We start from the raw sequence: 27,319 nt of genomic DNA, 5'->3' as shown, positions 1-27,319 counted from the left end.
TTTATGTTTTTATTATACTAAGGGTAGTTTTGTTATTGGGAAGAACATTGACAATTTTTAATTATTTGGGAAGACATTGTGACAATTAAAAGTTTTAGAGGAACATTGTCAATTGGATTGGGTGTTAGTTTGAGGGAGAGTATGTGAACTTTCTCCTATTTATAATCTTATATTTCATCTGGGATCATCGTAAATGTGGCCATACCCCTATTACCATTTACCACCGCTAAAAAACAATAATAAAAAAAGGGTCGATAATTTTTTGCTAACGTTTTTTGTTTGTTGGGAGCTTTATTGGTAGTTTTTTACCGTCACTTAAGACCCTCACCTTTTGTTTTGTTTTGTTTTTTTTTTGGGTGAAACAGGCACAAAAATTCAAAATGGGTCATGTCTGGGAAATGTAATTAAAGCAAACCCGAAATTAGCTTTGTTTTAGAAATGCAATTAGAAACAGAAACAAAATCTATGGAAACTTCGTTAAGGCACAGACAAAAGTAGACATAAATCAGCCATATTGGGTCTATTTTGGAAATGTAAATAACGTTAATTAAAAAACAAAATCTGATAAGGAATAAGGATGGTGGAGTCTTCTTTTTAATGGTGTGGACAACTATTCTATAACTCCATTCATGAACCAAAAAAAAACGCTATTTTCCTATAAATTTCCTCTCCATAACCATAGAATCAAAAAAGAAAAAAGAAAAAGAAGAAGCACTATTTCTCCTATAAATATCCTCTTCATCAAGTAATTTCTTGGTTCTCTGAATGGAAGGGAAAGTAGCAAAAGGCTTTGTTCTGGGAGTTGCTCTGGTGGCCTTGGCCTTCATTGCTACCGGACCGGTTCCGGCCGAGGCTATTACGGTTACCATTCAATGTTCCCAGCCTGATTGCACCAACAAATGCAAGGAGTCTTATCATGAAAAGCTTATCAAAGCTGAATGTCACGATACACCTTTGGGGTACAAACTCTGTGTTTGCTACCATCGCTAGTTGCCAACCAAGACTGGGAGCCCATATATGTTGCTCATAATTATTATTATTATTGTAAGGCCACTAATGGGAAATTAATAAAACTTGACTCCCTCTCTCTTGGGTTTTATGATGATTGGTCTCCTTTTTTTTTTTCTTTTTAATTTTTTAATTTTATATATATATATATATATATATATATATTAAACTGATATTTGTCTTTATAACATGTGATTCTCACACACATTTTTAATAGGATTACCAGAGCGCATGTGAGAATGACGTGCTATAAAGACGTATGTCAATTTAATATACAAGTTTGAGAAAAAAAAAAATTCAACTCAATTAGATTTTTTTTTTTTTTTTTTGGGTCCATAACCATAACCATAACCCAATTTGGAGTATATATGTACTTAGATCCTGTACATACTCTTAGGTACATACTCTTTCTATGTACTAAGAGAGAGAGAGAGAGAGAGACAGCTTGTTTACGTTAATAAATGGTAAATCCTCTTTCTTATTTAGTCAACTAATTAAGTTAACATTCCGACTTAAGGGTCCGTTTGGAATTGCGGTTTTAATAAGTGCGATTTTAAAAATAACGTTTTTAAAATCACTACTTTTTAAAATCATAAATATATTTGGCAAAACATGTGAAAAAATATTTTTTTCATAAATATTTGTTATGCGAATTCATGATTTTGGTTTAAATTCGTACTTTTTCAAATAAGCACCCCTTAGCCTGCTTATTGAAATCGCAATTTTTTTTTTCTATTTTAAACTAAGTGTTTTTTAAATCGCAATGCCAAATGTCTTACGTTTTGCGATATTTTTTAAAAACGCAGATTATTCTTGCGAAATCACAATCTCAAACCACCATAAGACAAGTCCAAATTTTAAGAAGAAAAATCAATCATTTCAATTGCTTGAGGTGGAGAATTGAGAGGTAATATCTATTTGTTAAATATTAATCTATATTGATTATGACTCTCGTCGAATCTTTGTCTGTTTCTCGTCTTGATAAGGAATGATCAAAACCCCATAAATTATAAGAAGGGTTAAATACCTAATACTCTCTTAGGGTATTATTATTTTTTTTATTTTTTCTCTCTTAGGGTTTGATTAAGGTATCTGTGGTTTTGATAAAGACCAAATTAGTCATTTCATTCATTAACAATTAATTGACTTAACGGAAGTTCACGTCACTAATACGCTGAGCAATTAAAATTTAACACTTGGCATAAGTGGCTACGTCATCAGTGATGACATGGCAACCTAATTATTATTTTTAATTAAAAAATATTTATTTTCAAAAAAGAAAAGAAAAAAAGAAAAAAAAATTTTGGGGTGACTATGGCCACCTCCTTGGCCATTGGGGGTGGCTCCTTTGGTGCCAAGGGGGTCTTGGTGGTTTCGGCCACCCCCTTGGAACCAAAGGGGTGGCCGACATGGACCACCCCCTTGGCTCGGCCACCCCCATTCGACCAGATGGCCACCCCAAATTTTTTTCATTTTTTTAAAAAAAAAAGAAACAAAAAATTTAATTAGGTGGCCACATCATCACTGATGACGTGACCACTTATGCCAAGTGTCAAATTTTAATTGGTTCACGTGTCAATGGCGTGGACTTCCGTTAAGTTAACTAACAGTCAATGGACGGAAGGACCAATTTGGTCTTTATCAAAACCACATGTACTTCCTGTGATAAAAATCAAAACCTAAGGAGAAAAAAATAAAGAAATGAAACTCTAGGGGCATTAGGTATTTAACAAGCTCATAATCATAAAAATTAGAAAATAAAAAGTTTTATTGTTATTATTATTATTTTTATATCAAGAGTAATGTTATATAACACACTATTATTCATCACTATTTCACTATGCTGACATGTTAATATCAAATTATTTAGGATCAGCCATTGTTAAAAAATTAAAATTCTTTTGTTTTGGAATTCCTATGTTTTTGAGCTTTTTATAATTTATGTAAGGTTCTCCGGTATTAGTTGTCTTCCAAAATATGTATGACATGATGTAACAAAAACAGGAAATGCATTCTACTTGATCACAACAAAGTGATTGCAACGCAAATTCTTGCAAATAACATTTTGTTCATGTATGTATAAATATCTTATAGTTTTTATAGGTATGTATGGTGAAAGTTCTACAATGCAAACTTTTATTTACAAAGGTTTACAATGCAAAATTTTATTTACGAAGGTTTACAAAGCAAAAGTTTTATTTACAAACTTGATTTATTGGAGGAAATCAAATAGTTGTATAACAATTTTAAAGCAAGAAAATGGTTCACTAAAAACAAATTAGTGGGATCCTATGAAGTTCTTGCAATGTAAACAAAAACGATTTGAAGTTTTTGCAATGTAAACAAAAAAGAAGTAGGGGAAACTTTTAAATTTCAGGAGTTTTTCAATTTGAATCCTAAAGTTTAAAAATTAAAACCCTGAAATTTCAAAAAATTTCAATTTAAACCCTCTATTAATATTTTCCTTTTAAATGGATGTAATTCATCCCACTTGCGTGTTACGTGTGATATTAAGGCCTTCTCTTCTAATTTTGCCCTCAAGATGAGTCAACCCCCTTAATACTGAATCAATCTCTCTCTGCGATTTTGTTTTCTCAACTCCATAAGTCCAAATTTTGGAATGGCTACCACTGCCGATTCTCCCTCTAGTCCTAGGGTTCACGACGGCCGTGGAGGAGAGAGTAACAGTCCCAGTTCTGACGAAAGAATCGACCGTCTCCATGGGCCCGGGTTGTTCGAGGTGAATCCAAAACAGTCTTGGCTGTTCATTAGTATCGTCTTCATCATTATCATCATCCACGACTTGTCAGGTGGAACAAATGCCGTTGGCCGATTGCCCTCCTCCAGTCCTCCAAAGAAGGCTTCGCTGTTGCCACCGCTGGAGAACGCCTCGTCTGGCTTCCATGTTGTTGATAAAAAGTACCGGATATCTACCATAAAAACAATAAATGGTTCATATTGGTGAGTGACAGAATGAGAGAGGTGTTGAGAGTTGAGATCTAAGAGCTAACTGTTCATACGTAGACAGATTTCTTTTTCTATTTCATCTTCTTTGATTCTGCATCACAGTAATTGAAGTTTGTTTTCTTATTCATCGAAAAAACAGGGGAGAACAGAGTGACGTTGTGGGTTGTGAAAAGAACTAAACAATTATACTGAAACATGTAATTAAATGCAAGTGATCATTAATTTACTGCTTTTTGATGAATTCTTTGATCCTGCAATAAGATTATCCGTTTGGGCAGCCGTATTTGGGTCCATGTCAACTGCAATTTTGTTAAGATAGAAACTATGTCCCATTCCATGGCTAATAAACAGCTGACAGCTCCACTTCCTTGTTAGCCTTCTTCATGGCTTCGTAATACTCCATCTCTGTGTAAGGTTAGAATTGTTATTAAATAAATCCTTTCGGCTACCTTCCATTAAGTTTTTAACAGTGCTTCTTTGCCACTAAAAGGGACAAAATCCGTCATGCCTTAGTAATGTAATTAAAGCAAGCTCAAAATTAGCATTGTTTTAGAAATGCAATTAGAAACATAAACAAAATCTTTAGAAACTTCGTTAAAGCGTAGACAAAAGTAGTCATAAATCAGCCATATTGGGTCTATTTTGAAAATGTAAATAACGCTAATAACAATACCCAAATAAATAAATAAATTCTGGTAAGGATGGTAGAGTCTTCTTGTTAATGGTGTGAACAATATTATAATAATAATAATTATTATTGTAAGATCACTAATGAGAAATTAATAAAACTTTGGAGAAATTTACTTAAAACTCTTGAATTACTACGTATTTTAAAAAGACTCTCCCAAAATTTTAAAACTCTTAATTTCATTCCATAAAATTTCAATTTGATGTAATGCATCACCTCCGTCTTAAAAGTGCTAAAATGACCTTTATACCCCCAACCTTTTTTTATAAAATTATAAATTTACCCTTAATTTTAAATTAAATTTTTTTTAAAAAAGAACACCAAAGGATAATTTGGTCTTTTTAGTTATTTTCGTTAGGGATTAACGGCTAAATTTGAGAGACGGGGTCAACTGAATCAAATTGAAAGTTCATGTGATTAAATTGAGAGTTTTTAAAATTTTGCGGTGTCTTCTAAAAACACGTGGTAGTGAAGTAAAGTTTTCCCTAAAACTTTACTCTCTTTTGGGTTTTAATGATGCATGGTCATTTTTACGAGTTTAGATTTGGTTTCTTTGATTAATGATTGTCTTTTCTCAATTTATAGGTTTAATTGTTGTCCCTCCCAATCCAAAAAATTGCTAAAATGCATTGATGCCGATTATTATTGGACAAGGGTTTCTTCCAAATTCTTTAAATTCAGTTTATTAAATTAACATTTGTCTTTACAATATGTAATTCTCAATGCATTTTTAATAGGATTAACAGAGCACAAGTGATAATGGTGTGCTAGACCAATGAGTCATTTTTGGTCGGTCTTTTGTTTTTTTATGATTCATTTCTGGGTATAGACCAATGAGTCTTAGGGACAGATCCATCTTTTAATTTGGAGAGAGACCAAGGACTAAAATCTTTCTGAGGAGAGACTAATTGACAAAAAATACCTTTATTTTTTTTTTATTTTTTTTCTTTATAATTTAGGGGGACTAAGGCCACTCTCAGTCCCCCTCATTAATCCATCTCTGCCGATGACTGAAGAGTTATCAAATATAAAGAATAATTGTCACTATAATAGATGAAGTAAAAAAGATTCGGTTTGATAAAACACTAATAGTGGTGATAAAAAAAAAAAAAAAAATCGAGAATTCAATGACCCGGCTGCGCACAGAGACGTGAAATGAGGTTCACCAACAAAATAATAATTTTTGTTGGTGATGAAAGAGATCCACCAAGTCACCAACCCAACAAAGTTGGTGAAGAAAGAAGAGGTTGTTATTTGTTAACAGCGAAAGAAAAGGAAGGGAAAAAGCTTGAATAGTGTCCAACCTTCCAATATATATATATATATATATATAAATTAGGTCTGGAAAATATTTGAAAATTTTAATTATTAAATTAGCATAGGAAGTCAGAATTGTAATATTGGTTCCTGTCAAATATATATTTTACAATTTCCGGCATAAATCTTAGTGACATAGCAGCGTTCCATGCATGAATAACGACAATATGCAAAGTCCAGGGATCTTTTAGCATTGAAAAACGGGAAACAGAACTCGCGGAACTGTCGCTTTCTTTACAGATCAAGAACACAAGTGGGGTTTATTATCACATCCTATGGTTTGTTCTTCACCATTGAATTGAATTATTTTATGATTTTTAAATTAAATTTTACAAAGTTGATATGGAAATCTTAGGCTCAAAAGCCGCATTCTTCTATCCCCCATTGAAGATGGCCAAGGGAGGAGACAAGATTTGTAAACGACCTTTTCCCTTTTTAATTTAAGTTTATGTTTACCCAGAAAAGAAAGTTTGAAGGTCCAAGGAGAGGCGGCCGAGGATCCTCTACTTTCCACTCCAGTGACAGGAGTCCATTTCACGGTACAATGATGATGTTAGAGAATCTGGACCGCCCATATCTTTTATGTGGGTCCCACCTCTACACCAAATTGTGGATCCCACTTGCTTCTTTAATTCTACCGCCCTTCTTCGCCTTTTAACGCATCCACCCCCATCCTCCTATTTTCTCTCCCTCTCTTCCTCACCCCCCCCCCCTCTCTACAGAGGCACCATGCTCTGAGGTTTGAGTCCCAGCATCTCTTCCTTAAACCTTTCGTTTCAATAAATTCTGGCTTTAAATTATGCTTTCTCGATGTATTGCTTCGCATATATGTTGGTATGTAGTATGTGCGTGTTCATACGTTTGCTTATTAGACGCGTTTGATAATATTTCTGAATATTTATCTGAATCTTTCGGATAAACATTGCTTATGCTGAGTTATTTCGGACTGGAACAGAGCCTGAATGTTACTAATTGATCCGTCTGGCCAAGCTAATCTGGTTCCGGAAATTTTGCAGTGCTCATTGATGTGAGGAAATTAAATATAGACTGACAAAAAGAGATTTTCAGTGTACATCAAGTTGATTTTTGTTAGATTAGCTTATTCAAATGCGCTCATGAAAATCAAGCTGCTTCACTTGGAATTATTTATTGGCTATGTTTGTTAATGTGTTTTGGAGGGTGTTTTTTTGTTTTGTTTTTGATTTGAAAAAGGTGTTGAGAAAACTGTTTTGTGTGTGTTTTGTGTTTGGTTTGTTTACTAATGTTTTTGTTTTGAGAATAGAAAGTAAAGGACAGAAAACAAAAATTTTAACAAATGGAGTGATTATCTGATTGTAAGCATTTTTATCTTGCAGAAGGTGTGGAGGTGGTGGTGGAGGTTGTGTGATCACATATAAAAATTTGGGTTTCCCGGCCCCTTGTTGATAAATATGAATCTCACTTTGTGTTCATCATGTTCCGAGATCAAATATCCCTGTGTTGAGGGTCTGCGGCGTTCAAATGTAAATCTACTAGCCTCCAGACCTTCTATAAGGGTTGGTTATTCCACTAGAAAAGACAGCATTCAAGAGTCTGATCGTGATCCTGGGCAAATGGTCATTTCAAACCATTTAATGCCTGGGAAATTAGAAGGGCCATGCATGGGAAAGAAACAGCTGGAGAGGCCTAGTCAGAAGCTAGAATTTGTGAGGACATTGTTGATTGACAACTATGATAGCTACACATACAATATTTACCAAGAGTTGTCTATTGTGAATGGGTGTAAGCGCTCTCTCTCTCTCTCATTTTTGGTTGTCTAATTAGGAGGTTTTGTAAAAGTTACTTCAAGCAGGATATTGGAAGATTGAAAGGAAAATGCCTTATATTGGGTTGGATCCTTCATTTTGAGAATCTTTGTATGGTGCTTTTATATATGCTCAGTATACTTAATGGGAAAGATAATTGTTGTTCCATAATTAACATGTCCTCTCTTGATGATGGAATAGCTTCAAATACAAGAAACTTCTGGGTTATCTAACTATAGAAGCCAATATATGTCACAAGTGTATTTTGTTTATGAACTGATATGGCCATATAGATAGGGTGATGACTGATGTGAAGCATTTCTTTCACGTTCTCATGTATTGGCCCTTGTGGGATAATAAGGTTGATGACGATGATGGGGACATAGTTAAATGAGAAGTTAGTATTGACTTGGGTAAAACTTGTTTTGACATCTTTAATTTTTGTTTGATATTGTGCTAGTGCCTCCTGTGGTGGTGCGAAATGATGAATGGACTTGGAAAGATGTTTGCCACTACTTGTATGAAGAAAATGCATTTGATAATATTGTTATATCACCAGGACCAGGTTCTCCAACATGCCCAGCAGATATAGGTGAGAGAATGGAATTTTGATGTATAATTTTTTGTTCCCATTATTTTCATCCATAATAGCACGAGATAGTCATGTAAAAAATATGCAGTTGATGCCCTGTTTTGCTATCATGGGGATATGGAAGAGCGTAGTGCTGATCACATTTAAGATTTCTTTTAGGCTCAAGTAAGACAGAGGAAGCCTAATTTTGACAGGCCTTTTTTCCTGAGAGCTGTCAATATAATTGACATCCTTGCTGGAGCACTATATCATGCCTAGATGGCTGTATGGCAATCTGAACGCCTTTTTTGTGATCTTGCCTAGGACCAAAAAGTGATTGTGTGAATTATTACAGATGACTAGAGTTGTACTTTGATTCTGTATATTTTTTCAGTAACGTTAATGGTGATATGCTTAGACACTATTTCAACCCTACAGGAATATGTCTTCGTTTGCTGCTCGAGTGCTGGGATATCCCTATTTTGGGTGTTTGCCTTGGACACCAGGTACTTCTGCTTAATGTGCTTGCAATATGGCTATCATAAATTTATCTTCCAATTAATCTTAATATCCTATGTATGTGTCTACAATTATCATGTGTTTACTTAATCCCATTTTATATGCTCTAGGAGCCTTCTGTTACAGTTGTTCATTCCCATCTAAAAATTATTTGTTTTAATTCCTATCTAATATTTTTAAGTTATGCTCTATGCCATATTCACATGTTTCACTGAGAATACAGGTTTTTCTAAAATTGGTGCTTATGTATTGTATTGAGCAACCTCATAGAGTCTAATGGTCCTCCGAGAGTTTGCTCCTATATTTATTGTGGTGTATTGTATAAAACCAACATATATATAACCACTTCATTTGTTGTGGCAATATGACATAGACATAATAATTGGTTGGGATGTGTTTCACACACATATCTACATTCACATTAGCACGCACATTCACACAAAAATACTATAGCAAAGCTTTACGAAGATATATTGATTATTGAGATTCTAGGTTGTAACTTATGTTTAATTTTCTCCTCACCTTAGTTTTTCCTATGAGTTCATTGTTAAGTTTAAGATTTGTGATTATGTGCATGTATAATGTTTTAACAAAAAGAAAAAAAAAAATCCATCAAAATAAACAACTTCAAAGGGTTCCCTTAACAATTTTATATATGTGCAGATTCTTAAGTAGTCTTCAGGCATTGCTTTTAACTATATATATCTAAGATCCATACCAAAGGATCAGCTGACTTGTATACAAATCATGGGTCCTGCATTTTAGAAATTTTTGGTCTTGAAGGTTTTTGAGTCTAATTTTTTTTAGCAGCATCAAAGTATGTAGCTTTCCCTCATTTCTCTCTCTCTCTCTCAAATCGTTTAAATTGTATCTGTCATATTTGCTGCAGTATTTCTTCCTCTGTTTCTTATTAATTTATCCATGACATTTTGCACACTATCAGATGTAATCTTTACTGATGGGATTATACAATTATTTGCATATGAATAAAACTCTCTAATTTAAGTCTGAACATGGAGAGCATTAGGCTTAGTCTCTCACCTCATGGATCATGCCTCATGCATGTTTTGCCTTCTTAAAACAGTTATACACTATTTTCCGTTGTAACTTTTCTTCAGAATGACTTATGATTTGGCAGGCGTTAGGTTATGTGCATGGTGCTCAAGTTGTCCATGCATCTGAACCAGTCCATGGACGTCTAAGGTACGGTTAAACATCATCACATGGTTATTTGGTTTTGATTTTAGTGTTTATTTAATCAACTGATCTCATCATCATTAATTATTTTCAAAAGGTATTCTAACTTTATTCCTTGTCCAATACAGTGAAATTCAGCATAATGGCTGCAAACTGTTTCATGACATTCCTTCTGGCAGAAATTCAGGATTCAAGGTCAGTCTGTCTTCATATAGAACTCATAGTTCCCAGAAGTAATAGAAAGGAAAGAGTTCTGTAATAACTTATATTTGATGCCACTTACATGGTGATGCTCATGGGTTTATTGTAGCCTACATTTAAATTAGGGATTTAGCCATTGAAGTAGTATTAACAGAAGATCTCAACTTTCTGTTGTTCATTCATCATTGTTTCTTTCATTTTGTGCCCGATATAACACATACTAGAAGAAAAACCCAACATGTTCCAGTTTTTTGTTCACTTTTGATTGCATTCACGCAGTAGGAGATTTCATAAAAAATTCTGGTTTTTCATTTTTATGACCATGTGCTGTAATTTTAGTATGGCACAAACATTTTACAGTTAAAAAGCACGATCAACATGTAAATTTTTAATGAGAAATAATATCTTAAAGTTTGTTAAGATGGGAATCACATGGAGAGCCTAATTTTTTTTGTTGAAGTGATGGAAAGCCTAATATGTTACAACTTGGAAGTTTACATTTGAAATATGACTGAAATATAAGTGAAGTCACTGTCTTGCAAGATATGATCATTTTTTTTCAGTTTGGGAAGTGTTTTAAGCACACAGAAGGTTGGAAAATCATTTGAAACTGTTTTAGCTGCAACTGCATATGATGCTCCCTTGGCCCATAGGGAATTATCAGCATCGATCCTAAACTATTGTTAATTAAAACTAATTGCAGGTGGTTCGATATCATTCACTTGTAATTGATGCTGAATCTCTCCCAAAGGAACTCATTCCTATAGCTTGGACCTCTTCCAGTGATGCACTTTCTTTTCTTGAGACCCAGCAGTCTAACATTACCTCAGATGCTTATGAAAGATCCACTGAATCTTTTTCTGAAGTTAAAAATGGAAGTTGTTGGCCTTCTGTCCAGTCTGATAAAAGCAGAAGAGTTCTCATGGGCGTCATGCATTCTTGCTGGCCGCATTATGGTTTGCAGGTGAGTCACATGGTAATTCTATAAATATTTGTAATTGTTCAGACCTGCTGCTTTGAGTGCTACACTTTTAACTTTTCTTTTGACCTGCAGTTTCATCCAGAAAGTGTTGCTACATATCATGGGAGGCAAATATTCAAGAACTTTAGGAAGATTACAGAGGATTATTGGTTGAGATCGAGGCCATACACTGGTAAACGGGAGCTCTTTTAAGATATGCTAATTCATTGTTCTTGTCTGGTGAAACTCCTTTTTATCTGTTCTCTCTTTCTCTCAATACATATAATTTATTTTTTATTCTTTAATTTATCTTTATAAGTAAAGGAGATTCAATAAAGGCGCAACTCATGTATATAGGAAGTATACAAGAGAAACACCCAATTTATTTTGGCTGGCTTTCCTTTCCGGAGGTTCCCGATTTAATGGTTGTATGAGGACAAAATGGTTAATTATCAGGCTTGTTGCTAACAAAGATTAACTCTTCCCAATAGTGTTTTTCTGGTCTACCCATGATTAACTTTCATGTTTTTCCTATTGTACACAAACATACACGTACACATGCGCTATTTACATAATTGCCTTGCAATTTCATCTGAGCAGTAAACTTCTTTTAGCACGCATGCAGGTGCCCGGTGCTAGTCGACTGTTGAAAGAAGTTTCCAGAAATAGGCATTTAGGGAGTAATGCAGATGAGCAATTATATAGAGAAACTTCTAAAAGTAGCCAATTAGTGCACAATGCAGAGAAGAGGAGTCATTTTGGCATGTCCAGTATGGTAAATCTTTCGCATCCAAGCACAGGTGTTAAGTTTCTAAAATTGAAATGGAGGAAATTTGATCATTTGGCCAATCATGTTGGTGGGGCAAGAAATATATTTTGTGAATTGTTTGGACACAATAAAGCTGAGAACACCTTTTGGTTGGACAGTTCTTCAAGGGAAAAGGTTTGTTTGTTGCCTGATAACTATTCTTACTAACTGAACTACACAATTTTTTTACTTTTCATTACCTATGTCCTTAACAAAGTTACTGGTTACTGGTCCAATTGAAGCAAGATTTTCTTGCATCACATGCTCTTACTTGCCATGTTGTGATTTTAGGCAGGAATTTTTCCTATTAAAAAAAATGGTAATGACTAAGAAAATGTCACAGGATACATGTTTGGAAACTATTTTGAATATTCAGATTTCAATTATGGATAGGAAATGGGGCAGATCTTTGGAGCATTATGATGTGTCCATGGATATTGTATTCAATCTGCCTAGAAATTGACATATGGTGGAGATTGAAAAATTTCTGCATTATAACAATTGTATAACTTACAGAAATTTGATAATGCAATCTTTCAATTAATATTTTGATAGTTGTTTCTCATCCATATTAGGTTTTTCAACCATACAAAAATTTAAAACATTGTGACTTGCATCCCCCCTCCTCCAAACGGCGGAACAAACAATGGATGCTCACTCAACTCAACTAAGCGTTAAATCCTGATTAAATTATGGTAGGCTCTATGGATCGTCATTAACTAAGAAAATTGGAATTTATGTAGGAAAAGTAGTTCAAAGCCTTCAAATGGGTGGTTGTTCAAAATGAGTTTACGTATTTTTCAAAATATAAGCTAGGTTTGAATTCTCCGAAACCTGTGTGTATTTTCCTTGTATCTTCGACACTGTCATATTCTTTTTTTTTTTTTTCCATTGTTTTATTCTCCCCTGATAAAAGACTAATTTTCCATACTTTGTCTTAAATGTTTAGAAAAGAGCTCGCTTTTCATTCATGGGGGGAAAAGGTGGATCTCTTTGGAAGCAGTTGACATACAGATTGTCTGATCAAAGGTATGAAATATGAATCACGTGAAATTTATGCAAATAAGTCCAAGTTTTTCTTTTTTCCTTTTTCATTTTTTTGAGAACATTTTCCAGTTTCTAGTTGTGGTCTTGACTTTGTGCTTTCATGTGTTTCCTTTGATCTAGCTTCCCCCTAGGGGATTTTGGAGAAATAGTTGTAGAGTTTTATACATTTGTTATGAGACTATAATATCATACAGGAAAATGATATATACTTATCCGTTACAGTGATATGACTTTTAAAGGTGGAGGTTATTTATTGATTGAAGATGCTCATGGCTGTACCAGAAACACATTCTTGGAAGAAGGTTTTCTTGATTTTTTGAATCAGGTACTTGATGAACTTGATTGAAATAGTTGTTTTCTTTGTGTGCACTTGAGATGAATGTGATACCTGGATATGGCTTCTACTGCAATCTTGAGTTACTGATGATGTATGTTTTATGCATGGGTATTTCATAAAAAATAAATAAATAAATTGATTTTTACCTATTAGGTCTAGAAAATTGTATTGGTCTGTACATTGACTGTATCTCACTAGAGGTGGCGACCAAATTGACAAGCTTGCAACATCAAGTTTTACATAACTTGAAGAGATTTACATCTTTTTTTAACCTTAAATTGAAAGGTTTACTTCATTATCAATCTTGGTGTGTTGAATTTTATGGATCAGTCCATAACTTGCAAGAATCGTTTCTCATTGTTGCATTTGCAAAATACCTTCCACTTCGGTTAGATTTTTTTCCCTTTTTTAAGTACATGCATCCCCACAACTTGTAAACAATGACTGAATAGATAAAATACACTAAGATATGAGCGTATACTTCTTGTGTTACCAATGTCCCCATCCTTGTCAATGTAAACAATAAAGTGTTTACCCTTGCCATGGAATATGTTCTTTCTTATGATGACTGTTATACCTGTAATGTTCAGTTTTCTTGTATACTTCTTGTGTATCTAAAGATGCCTTACGCTTTTAATACATCTTTGATTACTTATCAAAAAAAAAAAAAAACCTGTAATGGACAGACTGAAAATATTATGGTCAGAACAACTACATTGAAAACATGCCCTTGGGGCTTGGACATTATTCAGGAAAAATAGAGAAATGTAATTCTGCACTCTAATCTCATTCATAGTGTTAGGAATGCAAAATGCTATGAGTTTGAATCTGATTTGTTTTTATTACATGCAACTTTACATAGAATTTAACTTTGTTTCTTGTTCTAAAATATATGCTTACTAATCTAGTTTTGATAAATATTTATTTTTTGCATGATCTTTGGGCAGGAGCTTCTGTCATTCAAGTACAAGGAGGAAGACTATGAAGGGCTGCCTTTTGACTTTCATTGCGGATATATTGGTTATATAGGGTATGCAGTTGAGTTTATTCTTGTTTCATATTCTTTGATCATTATGCTATTTAAATAACACTTCCTTGTAACATCTTTTAGAATTTGGTGGCATGAAGCCCTCTGTAATTTAAGCCTAAACAAAACCAATTTTATATGACATGAATTTCAATGCATTATTTTATACAAGTGGTTGTTAAAACTCCAAGGATGTTTTATCTTTCCACCTGATACAGCAGCAGACTTTCTCCTTCACTCACTCTCGCTCAAATTTTAAAGCTGTCAAGTTGTCCATAGAGAGGCTAATATTGATTTTCTTGTCACTCAGGTATAACCTTAAAGTTGAATGTGGTGCGGTATCTAACTGCCACAAATCCAGGACTCCAGATGCTTGCTTTTTCTTTGCTGATAATATTGTTGTCATTGATCATCATAACGATGATGTGTACATAATGTCTCTACAAGAAGAACGAATTTCTTCTACTTCGTGGTTGGATGATACAGAAGAGAAGCTTTTAAGCTTAAAAGCTTCTGCTGCAAGGTTAGATGAGCAGACTTTCGAGGCCGCAACTTTTTCCCCATTTAAGGCAGGCTTTCAGGCTGAGAAATCCAGAGAGCAATATATGGAGAATGTTGAAAAGTGTCTTAACTACATCAAAGATGGAGAAAGCTACGAGTTATGTCTCACATCTCAGATTAAAAAAAGTATTGGGGAAATAGATTCTCTGGGACTTTACCTTCACCTTAGACAAAAAAACCCGGCTCCATATGCTGCATGGCTTAATTTTTCAAAGGAAAATCTATGCATCTGCTGTTCTTCCCCTGAGAGGTTCCTGCAACTGGACAGAAATGGTGCATTGGAAGCCAAGCCGATTAAGGGTACTGTAGCTCGTGGCGCAACAGTGGATGAAGATGAACAACGCAAGCTGCAACTGCAATATAGGTAATGTGATTCTTCTTCTGTTCAACAGCATGACATATTGCCTTTAGTATAACCATGTTAAATTTACTCACAGAAAAATAACTACTCAGAATTTCACATCGATCTTTCTTTATCTATTATGGTAAGTTTCATTGAATGCTAGGCTATGATATAACACTCTCTCTCTCTCCCCAGTGAAAAGGATCAGGCAGAGAATTTAATGATTGTTGACCTTCTAAGGAATGACCTCGGTCGTGTCTGCGAGCCAGGCTCTGTTCATGTGCCCCATCTTATGGATGTGGAATCATACGCAACTGTTCATACCATGGTGAGTACAATTCGAGGGAAAAAGAGGTCAGATGTAAGTGCAGTTGATTGTGTCAGAGCTGCATTTCCTGGTGGTTCAATGACAGGTGCACCAAAGTTAAGATCAATGGAACTACTTGACTCTCTTGAAACTTGTTCGCGAGGCATCTACTCGGGCTCCATTGGATTTTTCTCATATAACAAGACTTTTGATCTGAATATCGTTATAAGAACAGTAGTTGTCCATGAAGGTGAAGCTTCAATAGGGGCTGGAGGGGCCATTGTTGCTCTATCGAACCCAGAAGATGAGTACGAAGAAATGATTTTGAAAACACGTGCCCCAGCAAAGGCTGTTATGGAATTTCTTTAGGGGTATGCATTGTACCTTATCCACTTCCAAATTTGATAGTCTTATAGAACTAAAGAAAAGTTTTACATGCCTGCAAAACTGCAGCAATATGTAGTGTAGCTTTGATTTATTAATGGAGGATACATGATTTGTTTTGTCAAAACAATAAAAGAAATTTTTTTTGGATGATATCGGGATTCGATGTTGGATATTGATTTGGTTAAACTCTTAACCCACCACGTTTCTGAATTCTCTGACATCTATGGCGGTTCATTCTATTGGCACTCACTTGATTGTAGCATATTTTAATCTAATATACAAGTCTCCCCATTTGTGGCTCAAACTCGTAACGTGGTATCTAATTATTAATTTCAGATTGTTTCTATCCATTCAACTATAGAATCGTAACAGATTTCTATAGTTTTTTTCCCTGTACCCAAAGAGCAAAATTTAGAAACTGGGAATTTTTCAGAAAAAAATTCATTAATTTTAAATATTCTAGTTTTTTTTTTTTTTTTTCTTCCTATATTCTGGTTGACACATGGTTGTTGGTAATGGTACCGAACACATGTTTGACCCACTGACCCCAGTGGACAACGTTATACACGGTCTTGAGTTGTGAGAGTAAGTGGAGAGATGTAGTGGAAATCAACGGCCACAAATGTTTGGAATTATTGATCAAGTTGACCCGAATTGCTCCTAAAATAATGTAGATTTTTTTTTTTGCTAAAAATCATATTGGCTGTCTTAATTATATAAAAAGTAGCAAAATAATAGGAAGCGCCTAATTAAATTTCAAAGCTTAAAATGTTAAGGAATCCAGTCAAATTAATTCGATTTACTGGAATTTTTGTTTATGTGGGGCTTTTGTTTTTATTTGTTCATGTGTTTTTTCTAGCTGAGCCTGACGAGTGAGGAGCCAAAAAGGAAAACCATGGTGGATATCCGAATTACAGTATTTCAACCTTGAATCTCTAAAAGGCAAAAGATTCCATGTTTAGTTACCCGTATGCCCTCTCTTGAATTGAAGCCGATTTGGTTTAACTGGTTGAGTTACTCCTTAGGGGTAATATATGAGTTATTCGGCCAACAAGAAAAAAAATCAGAATTAAGAGTTTGGCAAAATCTAAAAAAAAAAGATATTTTTATAAGGACAAAAATTTCCTCCAAAAAGAAATATCCTCTAACCCATTTAAAATAGTGACATGTGTCTATAAACATTTAAAAGATACATAAAATTCTTAATATCATTAATAGTAGTTTATTAACTTAGACTAAATTTAATGTCTCTTTTAAATGTTTATAAACACATGAGTTTGAGTCTGTTTGGCATATATATGTTTTTTAATATGTAGCTTATTCATGGGTTAGTGGATTGGTTTTGTGTTTGGAGTATAATATGTCATCTTGTAACCTTGTAGCTTTGGCTATGGTTATTTGTAAGAGCTTTATACTCATGATGATTTTTATGAATGAGACTGATATGAATTTCCTTTAAAAAAAAAAAAAAAAAAGGCTAGATATCTGGTTTGAAAAAAATTTCTATCCTTTTTATAATTATATATATATATATATTAATGAAAAAAAAAAAAAAAAAAAAACCCGAGCACACACGCCTTCCCACCAACATTTTCAGTGGTGTGCGGTGTACCCACCCACCCCCATGACCAAACCCAGAACAGAAACAACTCGAGCACACCAAAAGGGCAAAAGAGTAAAAAAAACAAAAAAAAAAAAATGTTTCCCTTTGGAAATGGAGGGTAGGTGGCCGTTGCTTGTTCTATAAAAAACATTTTCGAAAGGCAAAGCCACCAAATTCACCAACCAACCCTTCTCTCTAATCTCTCTCTGTGTTCGTTTGCTGTGTACGAGAGAGAGAGGTAGTGATCGATGGCTTGGTCGTCTCTCTCAACGAAGCCATTTCTGGGCGCCTCAAGAACCGATGGCTTCTCCGGACTCTTTTACATGCCTCCATCTCTTAATCCTTCCCCTGTACACATCTCTATCCGTACCCGCAATCCAAAGAAGCTCCGTTAGTACTCTCTCTCTCTCTCTCTACTGTTTATGTTTTTATGCAACTTGATCATTTGCTTAATCATTGTTATTTACAGTTGTTTTTATTTCTTAAATTAATTCCTTGGTATTTTTCAATTTGCTGTCTGAGATTTGCTAATGTGCAATGCTAATTGATAACTGATGCTGGCCTAAAGTTCTCATAAGTCAAGCAAAGGCCATGTAAAAGAATAATATATTATTGCAAAATCCCTGCCACATAACATTAGCCCCAATTTCTCTCTTGATTAAACTGATTATTTCTTTGACTCATCCATCAGTGTGAATTGGGTCGACTCTATTTGCTTTGAAATGGAATTTAACGCTAGAAATTTGGGTTATTTATTAAAGCAAAGAAAAGAAAAATAAAGAAATGGGAGTAATGTTAATATTGTTGGGCATGTTACACTCTTCTGCCAAAGTATTCCGAGCAACATTTGTAGAATTAATCTCCTCAATCTCAGCAACTGTGTCTGGCCCAGAAGAATTTTGAATAACCTGTAAAGCCACGAAATTCTTGTTGCTCTGATCCTTAGAAACAGCTTCATCATCTTCTTGCTTAAGAGGTTCAGTGGTGGATCAACAGTGTTCCAAAGATCTTGAGCCATCATATAGGATTTTACCCGATCACTTCAATCCAGATAATTATCTGTCTCAAGAAATGTTGAGGCAGCCTTTCTTTAATTTCCACGTTTAATCTGTCATTATATCCAAATGCTGTTAGGAGCATGGTGAAATATAGATATTAAGAATTTCTTCATGGACTTCTCTAAACTACTATGTTCACACTATCAGTATCAACATTATTACCATTGTATCAAATTGTATCAACATTACTACCACAACTGGTGTTTATTTACTCTTGTGGTGGAATTTATTGGTTATTACAACGGATTTGATAGGCCTTTTAAGTGTTTAGGGTCGGTGTTGGAGCATCTCCAGCAGATGTTCTAAATGGCTCATAATGATTATATTTAACTATTATTAGCCATTTTACTCATCCAGCAGAGTAGCCATATATAATAGTCATTTGGCTACCATTTTGCTACCATTAGCTTTCATGTATGAAAGTTTATTGTAGCACATTGAACGGAATAAAATAATGAGAACTTTATTTTTTTTTATTATTTCTCCTCTCTCCCTTCTTCCGGAAACAAGATCATCTTCAATTCATTTGAATGGTATAATATTCATTTAATTATATTATAAGGCTATTTTTGCAATTTTACTTTTGAATTGACAAAAATACTCTTGCAATATAATTAACTCGATATTATTGGTTCAAATGAATTGGAGAGGATCCTAATTCCTCCTCCTTGAGAGTCTCTCTCTTACAGAAGTTCACACTCACTCCTCAACATCAAATGGGACGAAGCATAGGAAAAGCACTCCCTTTGCTGAACCCCATAAACTTTACCAAAGCCACCAAAGACTTCAAAGCGCCAGCTGGGCTTTGCATCCCGATTGAATCCTCCATAAAAAACGAAATTTGTGATGTAAAAGATAAAACCCATTAACAGGAACACCACAGAGACAGGGATTGAGAGAAATGTTTGTCACTTCATTGGAGATTTGGGGGTGGAAGACAAGCTCAGAGCCAGAAACAATGTAACACCTTGGTCCTATATTGGGAAGATGGGAAAAAGTTCACGTAGAGTAAGTGGTTTATAAGGGTAGTCATAGGTGTTAAGTCCCACATTGCATAGTTAGTAGGTAAAACTGGACTTTATAATGAAAGTTAGGAAAGCTCTAAATTGGGTTATTTATTAAAGCAAAGAAAAGAAAAATAAAGAAATGGGAGTAATGGGATTGGAGCATTGGACTAATAAGTTGGAAGTTTTGGATTCTGACATTGTTAATGCTGAATAACAGAGATTCAAGCTGCTGGCAGTACATTTGGGAATTATTTTCGCGTAACAACTTTTGGAGAATCTCATGGGGGTGGTGTTGGTTGTATCATTGATGGATGCCCTCCTAGACTTCCCCTCTCAGAAGCCGATATGCAATTCGAACTCGACAGAAGGTAGTGGATGTTATGGACTCGCATTTCATTATATTCCTTACTGATGAGCATTGTGTCCTTACTTACCCAATAGCATTTGTATGATATATTGATGTGTCTTCCATGTGAGTTGGAACCAGTAGAGTTAGAAATACTGGGACACTGATTTCTATTGATGATAAATTTTTTTGGGGATTAATCTGTTAAAGATGTTGTGTTCAGGAGGCCAGGCCAGAGTCGAATTACTACCCCGAGGAAGGAGACTGATACATGCCGGATACTATCAGGCGTTTCTGAAGGTTAAGATCTTTGTTGTCATTGTCATTTAATAACTTTTTCTTTTGTGGCACTCAGCTGGAAAATCTTTTTCAACTGCAGGACTTACTACTGGAACGCCAATCCTTGTACTTGTACCCAACACTGATCAGAGAGGACATGTGAGTATTTAATGCTATATGTTTATAATGTAATGGGTTTGTAGGGAAATACTTAGAGGATAGGCAACTATTTTGGATGGTTAATAGACATATCTTTCCTGGGTGTTTTTTCATTCTTCATGCAGTCTGTATTTGAACTGGCTCTAAATTTTCGGGCACCTATTATGGGTTCTTTATGTGAAGGTTTCTTTCAACTGGACAAATGTAATGCTGAGTGCATTGGGATGTCTCATGGAGGCAAAATCCTCCCATTGATTTGGTCTTGAGGGTTGTTCCTAGGATGTCTCAAATTGAAATTGTTCCAATATTATTTTGTCTTTTATAAGGTGCCTTGATTGATGGATTCATTTCTGGGAACTGATGTTATTTTATTTGAGGGGAAAATAGAATGGAATGCTTTAATGTTCTTTGAGGTGTCCAAACATTCCCTTAATTAATAGATGCATTTGGCTAAATAATGGTAAAGCAATTCAATGGCTGTGGAAAGATGTGTACTGGGTAGTTATTTTTTTTTTCTTCTTCGGATGAATGATTAGAATTTTTATATCAACAAATGTATTGGCTAGTTATTGATATATGAATATAAATCTAGTGAGTCGCAGTTTAGGATGATATAAGTTAAGTTCTTATGTCTACAGTTTATGGGGCACATATGCATTATGCTGATGCTTGTGCAACATATTACTCAATTGACATTGTTTTGCTGCCTTTTTGGTGCTCAGAAGATTTTCAATAATTATGTTTTTAAAATTTTCAGGATTACAGTGAAATGTCAAAGGCTTATAGGCCTTCTCATGCTGATGCAACTTATGACATGAAGTATGGTGTCAGATCCATACAGGTAATGTCTTTTGGCATTGAAGTATAATGGTGCTATTTGCATTGAGATATGTAATACAGCCTCCCCTAATCCTTCTCCCATCCTCCTACTTTTTAAAATCACCATTGAATCTATGGGGTCCATGAGTGGGACTCACATAGACCCACAGATCAATGGTAATTTTGAAAAGTGGGAGGATGGAAGAAGGACCAGGGATGAAAAGGAAGCATCTTCGTTTTGCATTTTGGAAATTCAAATTTTATTGGACGAATTATATATTAGTTCATTTTATAATTCAAGGGTGGCGGTAGATCTTCAGCAAGAGAAACTATTGGAAGAGTTGCTGCTGGGGCTGTTGCCAAAAAAATCCTTAAGACCCTTGCAGGAATTGAGGTGTGTATATTTCGTTGAGTTGCAGAAAACTCTGTTTTGTCTTTTTCTTTATGATTATGAGGGTCTCGGTGTGTAATGCTTACACTTTTTTGTTGATGCTCGTGAATTTGATCTCCTCTTGGTGTCTCTGTCTATTCCTGAAGTTCATTTCATGTTTCTTTTTTCTTTTTTATCAATTGCGTTACAATAAATAATGATAATGATGCATGGAAACTCATTTGGTTTAGTCATCTTATAGATGCATATATTTATTGCACTCAATTCTCCGTGTCAAAATATGGCCAACCCGAATTAGTTGTGAGGATCTATTGAGCTGGCCCCAACTTAATTGGGATTAAGGCTTGGTTGAGTTGAGTTGATTCCACTTATCAAAAATGAAAATGCTGCTAGCTGAGAGAAGTTTGAATTTGGCTTGATGCTGACATTGGTAACTACAAACTCTCTGTTACATGTTCCTAAACAAGTAATTATAATTGGTAGCTCTTAATTTCCATGGGCAAATATCTACTGGTTGGGTGGTAAACTCTGAAACCTCTTCAGTCCAGTGTCATAGTTTAACTATATTATCGGTAGAGTGCATCCATAAAAATGTGATATACTGCAATCATATTGTTGGTTGTAGTTTGTGAGTTTTTCTTTTTCTTTTTCCTTTCTTCTCTAAAACTTTTTTTTTTTTTTTTGTTTCTTGTCTTCAGATTCTTGCTTATGTCTCTAAAGTTCACAAGGTTGTACTTCCGGAGGGTTTGGTTGATCATTACACTTTGTCACTTGATCAGGTAAAAAAACTGATGTTAATTTTGACATCTTTTTGTTGTGATCCTTCAAACAAGCCACAAAAATAGGATTGTTGCTATGCATTCCTGGCCCACATCTTCATCCTCTCTCTCTCTCTCTGTCTCTCTCATTCCCCAGTTTCTGTTTTCCTAATTTTTTTTTTCTTGAATATACATTGGCCTGACTTTTCCCTGTACTAAAAATTACCAGATTGAGAGTAATATTGTTAGGTGCCCAGATCCAGAATATGCTGAAAAGATGATTGAAGCTATAGATGCTGTCCGGGTGAGGGGAAATTCTATCGGCGGTGTTGTTACATGCATTGCGAGGGATTGCCCATCAGTAAGAACCCCCCCCCAAATAAATAATTAAATAGTAATAATAATAAAAAAAAAAAAAAATTGTATGTGTTTATTGTACCTCAATTTGTGAAATTTTGGAGGGCAGGTTCTTGACTTAGTGCTGAAATTATTAAATTTATTTTTTAATGTAATATTGTAATATCTTCAACTGAAGGTAGAAATTTCATTATTGTTTGTCAGGGGCTTGGCTCACCAGTCTTTGACAAACTAGAAGCTGAGCTGGCCAAAGCTGTTATGTCATTACCCGCAACAAAGGGCTTTGAGTTTGGCAGTGGCTTTGCAGGTTGAGAAATTTACATTGTTGTCTCAACTACTATTGCCATCTCATTTTTGAAACTGACCTGGGCCACAGGAGAATGATTACTTGAGAGGCTTAATTTGTATGTCTTCAATGCACCATGAGTGTCTTTTAATAGTTTTTCTGTGAAAACTTTTCTAGGTACTTCTTTGACTGGCAGTGAACATAATGATGAGTTCTACACTGATGAACATGGAAAAATCAGGACAAGAACAAACCGCTCTGGTGGGATACAGGTATTTGTTGTGTAATTAAATTAGTTGTTACTAGATGCAGGGAGAATTGTTAAGATTTTCTTCTTCTCTTTCTCTCCCTCTAAGAAAATGTGGTTTGCTAAGATGACCTATGTTGACAAGCAGGGAGGAATATCGAATGGGGAAATCATAAATATGAGAGTAGCTTTCAAGCCAACAGCTACCATTGCAGTAAGCTCTCTCGCTCTCTCGCTTTTACTCACATGCAGATGAACACACACACCCACACACAAACCATTGGGTAGGCTTGATTATTTGCATTATTGTGCTGCCCAATTCATACAGAGGGTATGATCTTTTTTCCAGTACTTGGAGTGATAAACTCTGTTTTAGGTATATGGTGTGGTAAGTTGAAAGGGCTTGTAGTCCTTGTGTAGGTTGTATATGCAACTTGGTATGACTATTGGTGTATATACTTGTATGTTATCCTAGGTGGGATTCATGCTGTAGGGTATAAACTAATGTGTATCTTCCTGCAAAATGTATGTCACAAAGTAAGCCCACTGTTTCTACTACTTTCTAGGTTGAAAAGGCAGCTTTTTGGACAAAGTTGAGGTGGCCTAAAACTCATTAGCTAAACTAGATTAAGTGGGTTTTGATTAGCCATTTTGCATAAAAATATGCATAAACCAATGTGAATGCTCTAATAATTTACCAAAGCTGAAGTCTCACTATAAGCTAATCATAAATATAAGTCTTCCATCATAGGTTGATCAAATCATGCTTAGGTACTACACCGTTAAATAAAAGCACTGTCTAGTATAGTCAAAATGATGTAATAAATAACTAAATAGCCCTAGGCTTAGCAAAAGCTAATTCAAGGCATTCTATTTCCTAGATAGTCTTCTAGTCCAACAAGGAACACCTTAAATGGCGTTTCTTTTTAGCTTTTGCAGATAAATAATCTCAATGGATTTATTTTTATGATGCTTGTGCAGAAGAAGCAGCGTACAGTTGCTAGAGACAAAAAAGAGATGGAACTAATAGCTCGTGGTCGTCATGATCCTTGTGTTGTCCCACGAGGTATGTTCCTATTTGATACATCAAATTTAATTCACCACCTAGGCCTCTCTTTAGAGTTAAACGTTTTCCTTCTTTTTTGCCCTTTTCGCCGGCAATTCTTGCAGTTGACAATAATGACTCACCGCATCTTACCCCAGGATTTTTTGTGTTTTTCTTTGCTTAAATTAATCATCTAAAACTATTTTGGGAAAATTACACTTACCTTCCCTTAAACTACCACCAAATTTGTAATTTCCTCCAAATTTAAAGTAGTCCTTTCATTTAGCCCACTTTGTTAGGATTTTCTTTTAAATCCGACAGAAATGGGTCACATGCGATACACATGTTCAAATTGACAATAAAACCCCTGCATCTGATAAGTGTGCCCATACCAATTGTAGAAGCCATTGGATCATTGCTAGCCCCGTCATCTATCGACATTGATGGTGGAATATAAGAAATGGTGATTTGTTTCCCATCATTTCATATCTAAGCTCCAAAAATTTATAATGAACTCTATTTTAAATGGCACTTTTTTTCACTCATAAGAACGAGATGGAGGATGAGATTGTGAATCTAGGGCCCATTTTGTGCATGTGCATCTTACCAATTGATAAAAAATAAAAAAAATAAATAAATAAAAAAGTTCTAAAAGTAGGGGGTTTAGCAAGTCTTTGTGAACTTGATCCAGTGATATGCACAATGGCTAGAGAGTTCTTGAGAACCATGATCATCAATGATCGGACCTTGTATTAAGAAGTATATCAGATTCTTAATTAATATATTTTCATGACTTGTTTTCCCCTAGATTTATTTTGAAGGAAAATTTTCACTTTTAAAGTTTGTTTGTTTGTTTGGAATGGTGATGCAGCTGTACCAATGGTAGAAGCCATGGTAGCCCTGGTGCTTGTGGATCAATTGATGGCACAACATGCACAATGTAATCTGTTTCCAATCAACCCAGATCTACAAGAACCCTTGCTTTTGCCAAGGCAAGATGATGAGTACATCGAGGACGAGGACGAGGACGAGGTCCTCGTTGAAGTGGGCACGAGACACGAGCCATAGATCACACGTGCGTATGAATGTCAACATCAAAGGATGGCACAACCCATGACTTTGTGGTTGGGTGATTGAGAGCTGCGCTTTTTATTTGTTTGTATTTTAGAGTAATGCTATATACTGCATTTCTATCTTATATATATCTCACAATGCTGATGTAGCAGTATCAACTAACTCTTACTCTTGGACCAGTCATTGTCAAAATTTTCTTATAATAATTTTTTTGGTAGAAGTAATGTAAAATAATAAGCCTAAGGCTCTTTTTTTCTGGAATCTAAAGGATCCTTGCCTTTATTTCTCCCCACTCTAATGCTATTGAATATGGGGGTATGGTTGTAAGAATGTGTATTCTCCAGAATTGCACAACCCAGTTAACTGGTTATTATGAAAGGGAGTAGTTTCCGATAATTTGTGTCAATAAACCCAATATATTTCCTATATAATATCTCTGTTTGTTTTTCATATATTTTTATGAGTTTAATTTACCAATAAATACATATAAATGTTTTCTTATCACTGATATCAAGGTATCATGAGAAATGGTTATATATATATATATATATATTCTTGCTTTCTTCCAATATCTACCTCAACCTGAGAGAAAAAGAGAGTGCCTAATGTTAAAAACGAAGAAAACCCAACATATAATGAATCACTTAAATCATGAATCGATGAGTTAATTAAGACTTATGATTTTTTTTATTTTTTTATTTTTTTGGAGTTCCATCTAGTTAATTATCAAGGTCTCTTTCATTTCAACTTTCAAGTGAATGGGAGATAAAAATATTTTATGGTCCTAATTATATTTTATTTACCAATGGTATATTAAATATGCTATCATGTCATTTAAAATTTTAAATAACATGGTACTATGTACATCATTAAATACAACAAAATAAAATCTGAACTAAGAGATAATTTCTCTACATTTCAAGTAGTGGAAATGATCCTATTCTTGAGTTAATGCATGTAACACGATCAAGACAGTAAAGTCCTTTTTTTTTTTACCCCTAGTCAAGTTAATGCTGTTTTTGTTTGCTTCTTATCGAGTTTCTCTTGTATTTCTATTTCTCTTGCCCATTAAAAAAATGACACAAATTCCTCCAAACCCGTTTGAAAGAAATTTCCTTCAACTTATTTCAATAAGTGACAAGTGTTATTCAATATATTTGAGTTTCTCAAAAATTAATATTTAGGTTCTTAGATTAGTAGAATAGCAATAAATTACTCTTAAAAATATTTTAAAAAATATATATGAGAGATAACATTTGTCACCTATTGAAATATGTTGAAGGAAATTTTCTCCAAACTAGGCCGGATTTGCCAATTTTTTTTTATAAAAAAAGTCCAAATATGCCGAGTTTGGAGTTGACTCAAATTTGCATCTGTTGGAGGAGGGGAGGCCTGCTGGTATAACGATGTGGCCTAAAACCATAGAAGGTTTAAGAACTTGGGCTAGCTTGAAATGTTAGATGTATGGCTAGCTTGTTCCACAAAGGCCTGGCCCAAAAGAGACCAGCAAATACTTCTTTCCTATTTCGACCCCTCCATCACAGTCACCACAAAGCTTACACACTTCAAACTCACACGAGTATTTTCAGAGCATCTCCAGCAACACCTTTTATTTTAGCTACTGAAAATACACTTTTTTTTTTTTTTTTTTTTTTTATCTACTAGTTTTTCCTATACACTCCAACAAAACATCTATTTTAATCATCTTCTAATTAAATATTATTTTTTAATATTATTTTATTATTTTTTATCTTTCCCTTTTCTTTCCCATCTCTCATATGCATACACACATAGCAAAAATTGATGCGGTGAAGATCACAACTTTTGGAGGGAGGAGAGAGAGCTGCGAAACCAAATGGG

At 34.6% G+C, this 27,319-nt stretch overlaps 2 protein-coding genes across 3 annotated transcripts; both read left to right on the top strand.

The window, feature by feature from the left end:
* The first annotated feature begins 6,677 nt into the window (after window positions 1–6,677).
* On the top strand, window positions 6,678–16,180 carry LOC132187606 (aminodeoxychorismate synthase, chloroplastic). Of its 2 annotated transcripts, XM_059601965.1 has the most exons (14): window positions 6,678–6,719; window positions 7,336–7,741; window positions 8,225–8,356; window positions 8,774–8,841; window positions 9,993–10,057; window positions 10,180–10,246; window positions 10,956–11,216; window positions 11,307–11,406; window positions 11,828–12,156; window positions 12,971–13,050; window positions 13,291–13,393; window positions 14,353–14,435; window positions 14,743–15,357; window positions 15,532–16,180. In XM_059601965.1, exons 2-14 carry the CDS (start codon window positions 7,411–7,413, stop codon window positions 16,010–16,012), a joined length of 2,715 nt encoding a protein of 904 aa, XP_059457948.1. In that variant the 5' UTR covers window positions 6,678–6,719; window positions 7,336–7,410; the 3' UTR covers window positions 16,013–16,180. The 2 variants fall into 2 exon arrangements, with proteins under 2 accessions (XP_059457948.1, XP_059457949.1); XM_059601966.1 differs by lacking the exons at window positions 6,678–6,719; window positions 7,336–7,741 and having other exon boundaries at window positions 8,335–8,356; window positions 9,973–10,057.
* Window positions 16,181–17,738: 1,558 nt separating this feature from the next.
* LOC132188389 (chorismate synthase, chloroplastic) lies at window positions 17,739–25,855 on the top strand. The gene is made up of 13 exons (XM_059602825.1): window positions 17,739–18,023; window positions 19,916–20,066; window positions 20,268–20,344; window positions 20,424–20,482; window positions 21,240–21,323; window positions 21,603–21,695; window positions 22,391–22,471; window positions 22,680–22,811; window positions 23,012–23,114; window positions 23,271–23,365; window positions 23,489–23,554; window positions 24,322–24,406; window positions 25,257–25,855. The coding sequence occupies exons 1-13, from the start codon at window positions 17,882–17,884 to the stop codon at window positions 25,451–25,453; spliced, it is 1,365 nt and encodes a 454-aa protein (XP_059458808.1). The 5' UTR covers window positions 17,739–17,881; the 3' UTR covers window positions 25,454–25,855.
* The last annotated feature ends 1,464 nt before the right edge of the window (window positions 25,856–27,319 follow it).

Source organism: Corylus avellana, chromosome ca7 (assembly GCF_901000735.1).
Source record: "Corylus avellana chromosome ca7, CavTom2PMs-1.0".
Taxonomy (NCBI): domain Eukaryota; kingdom Viridiplantae; phylum Streptophyta; class Magnoliopsida; order Fagales; family Betulaceae; genus Corylus; species Corylus avellana.
This window is presented reverse-complemented; position numbering and strand designations above follow the sequence as displayed.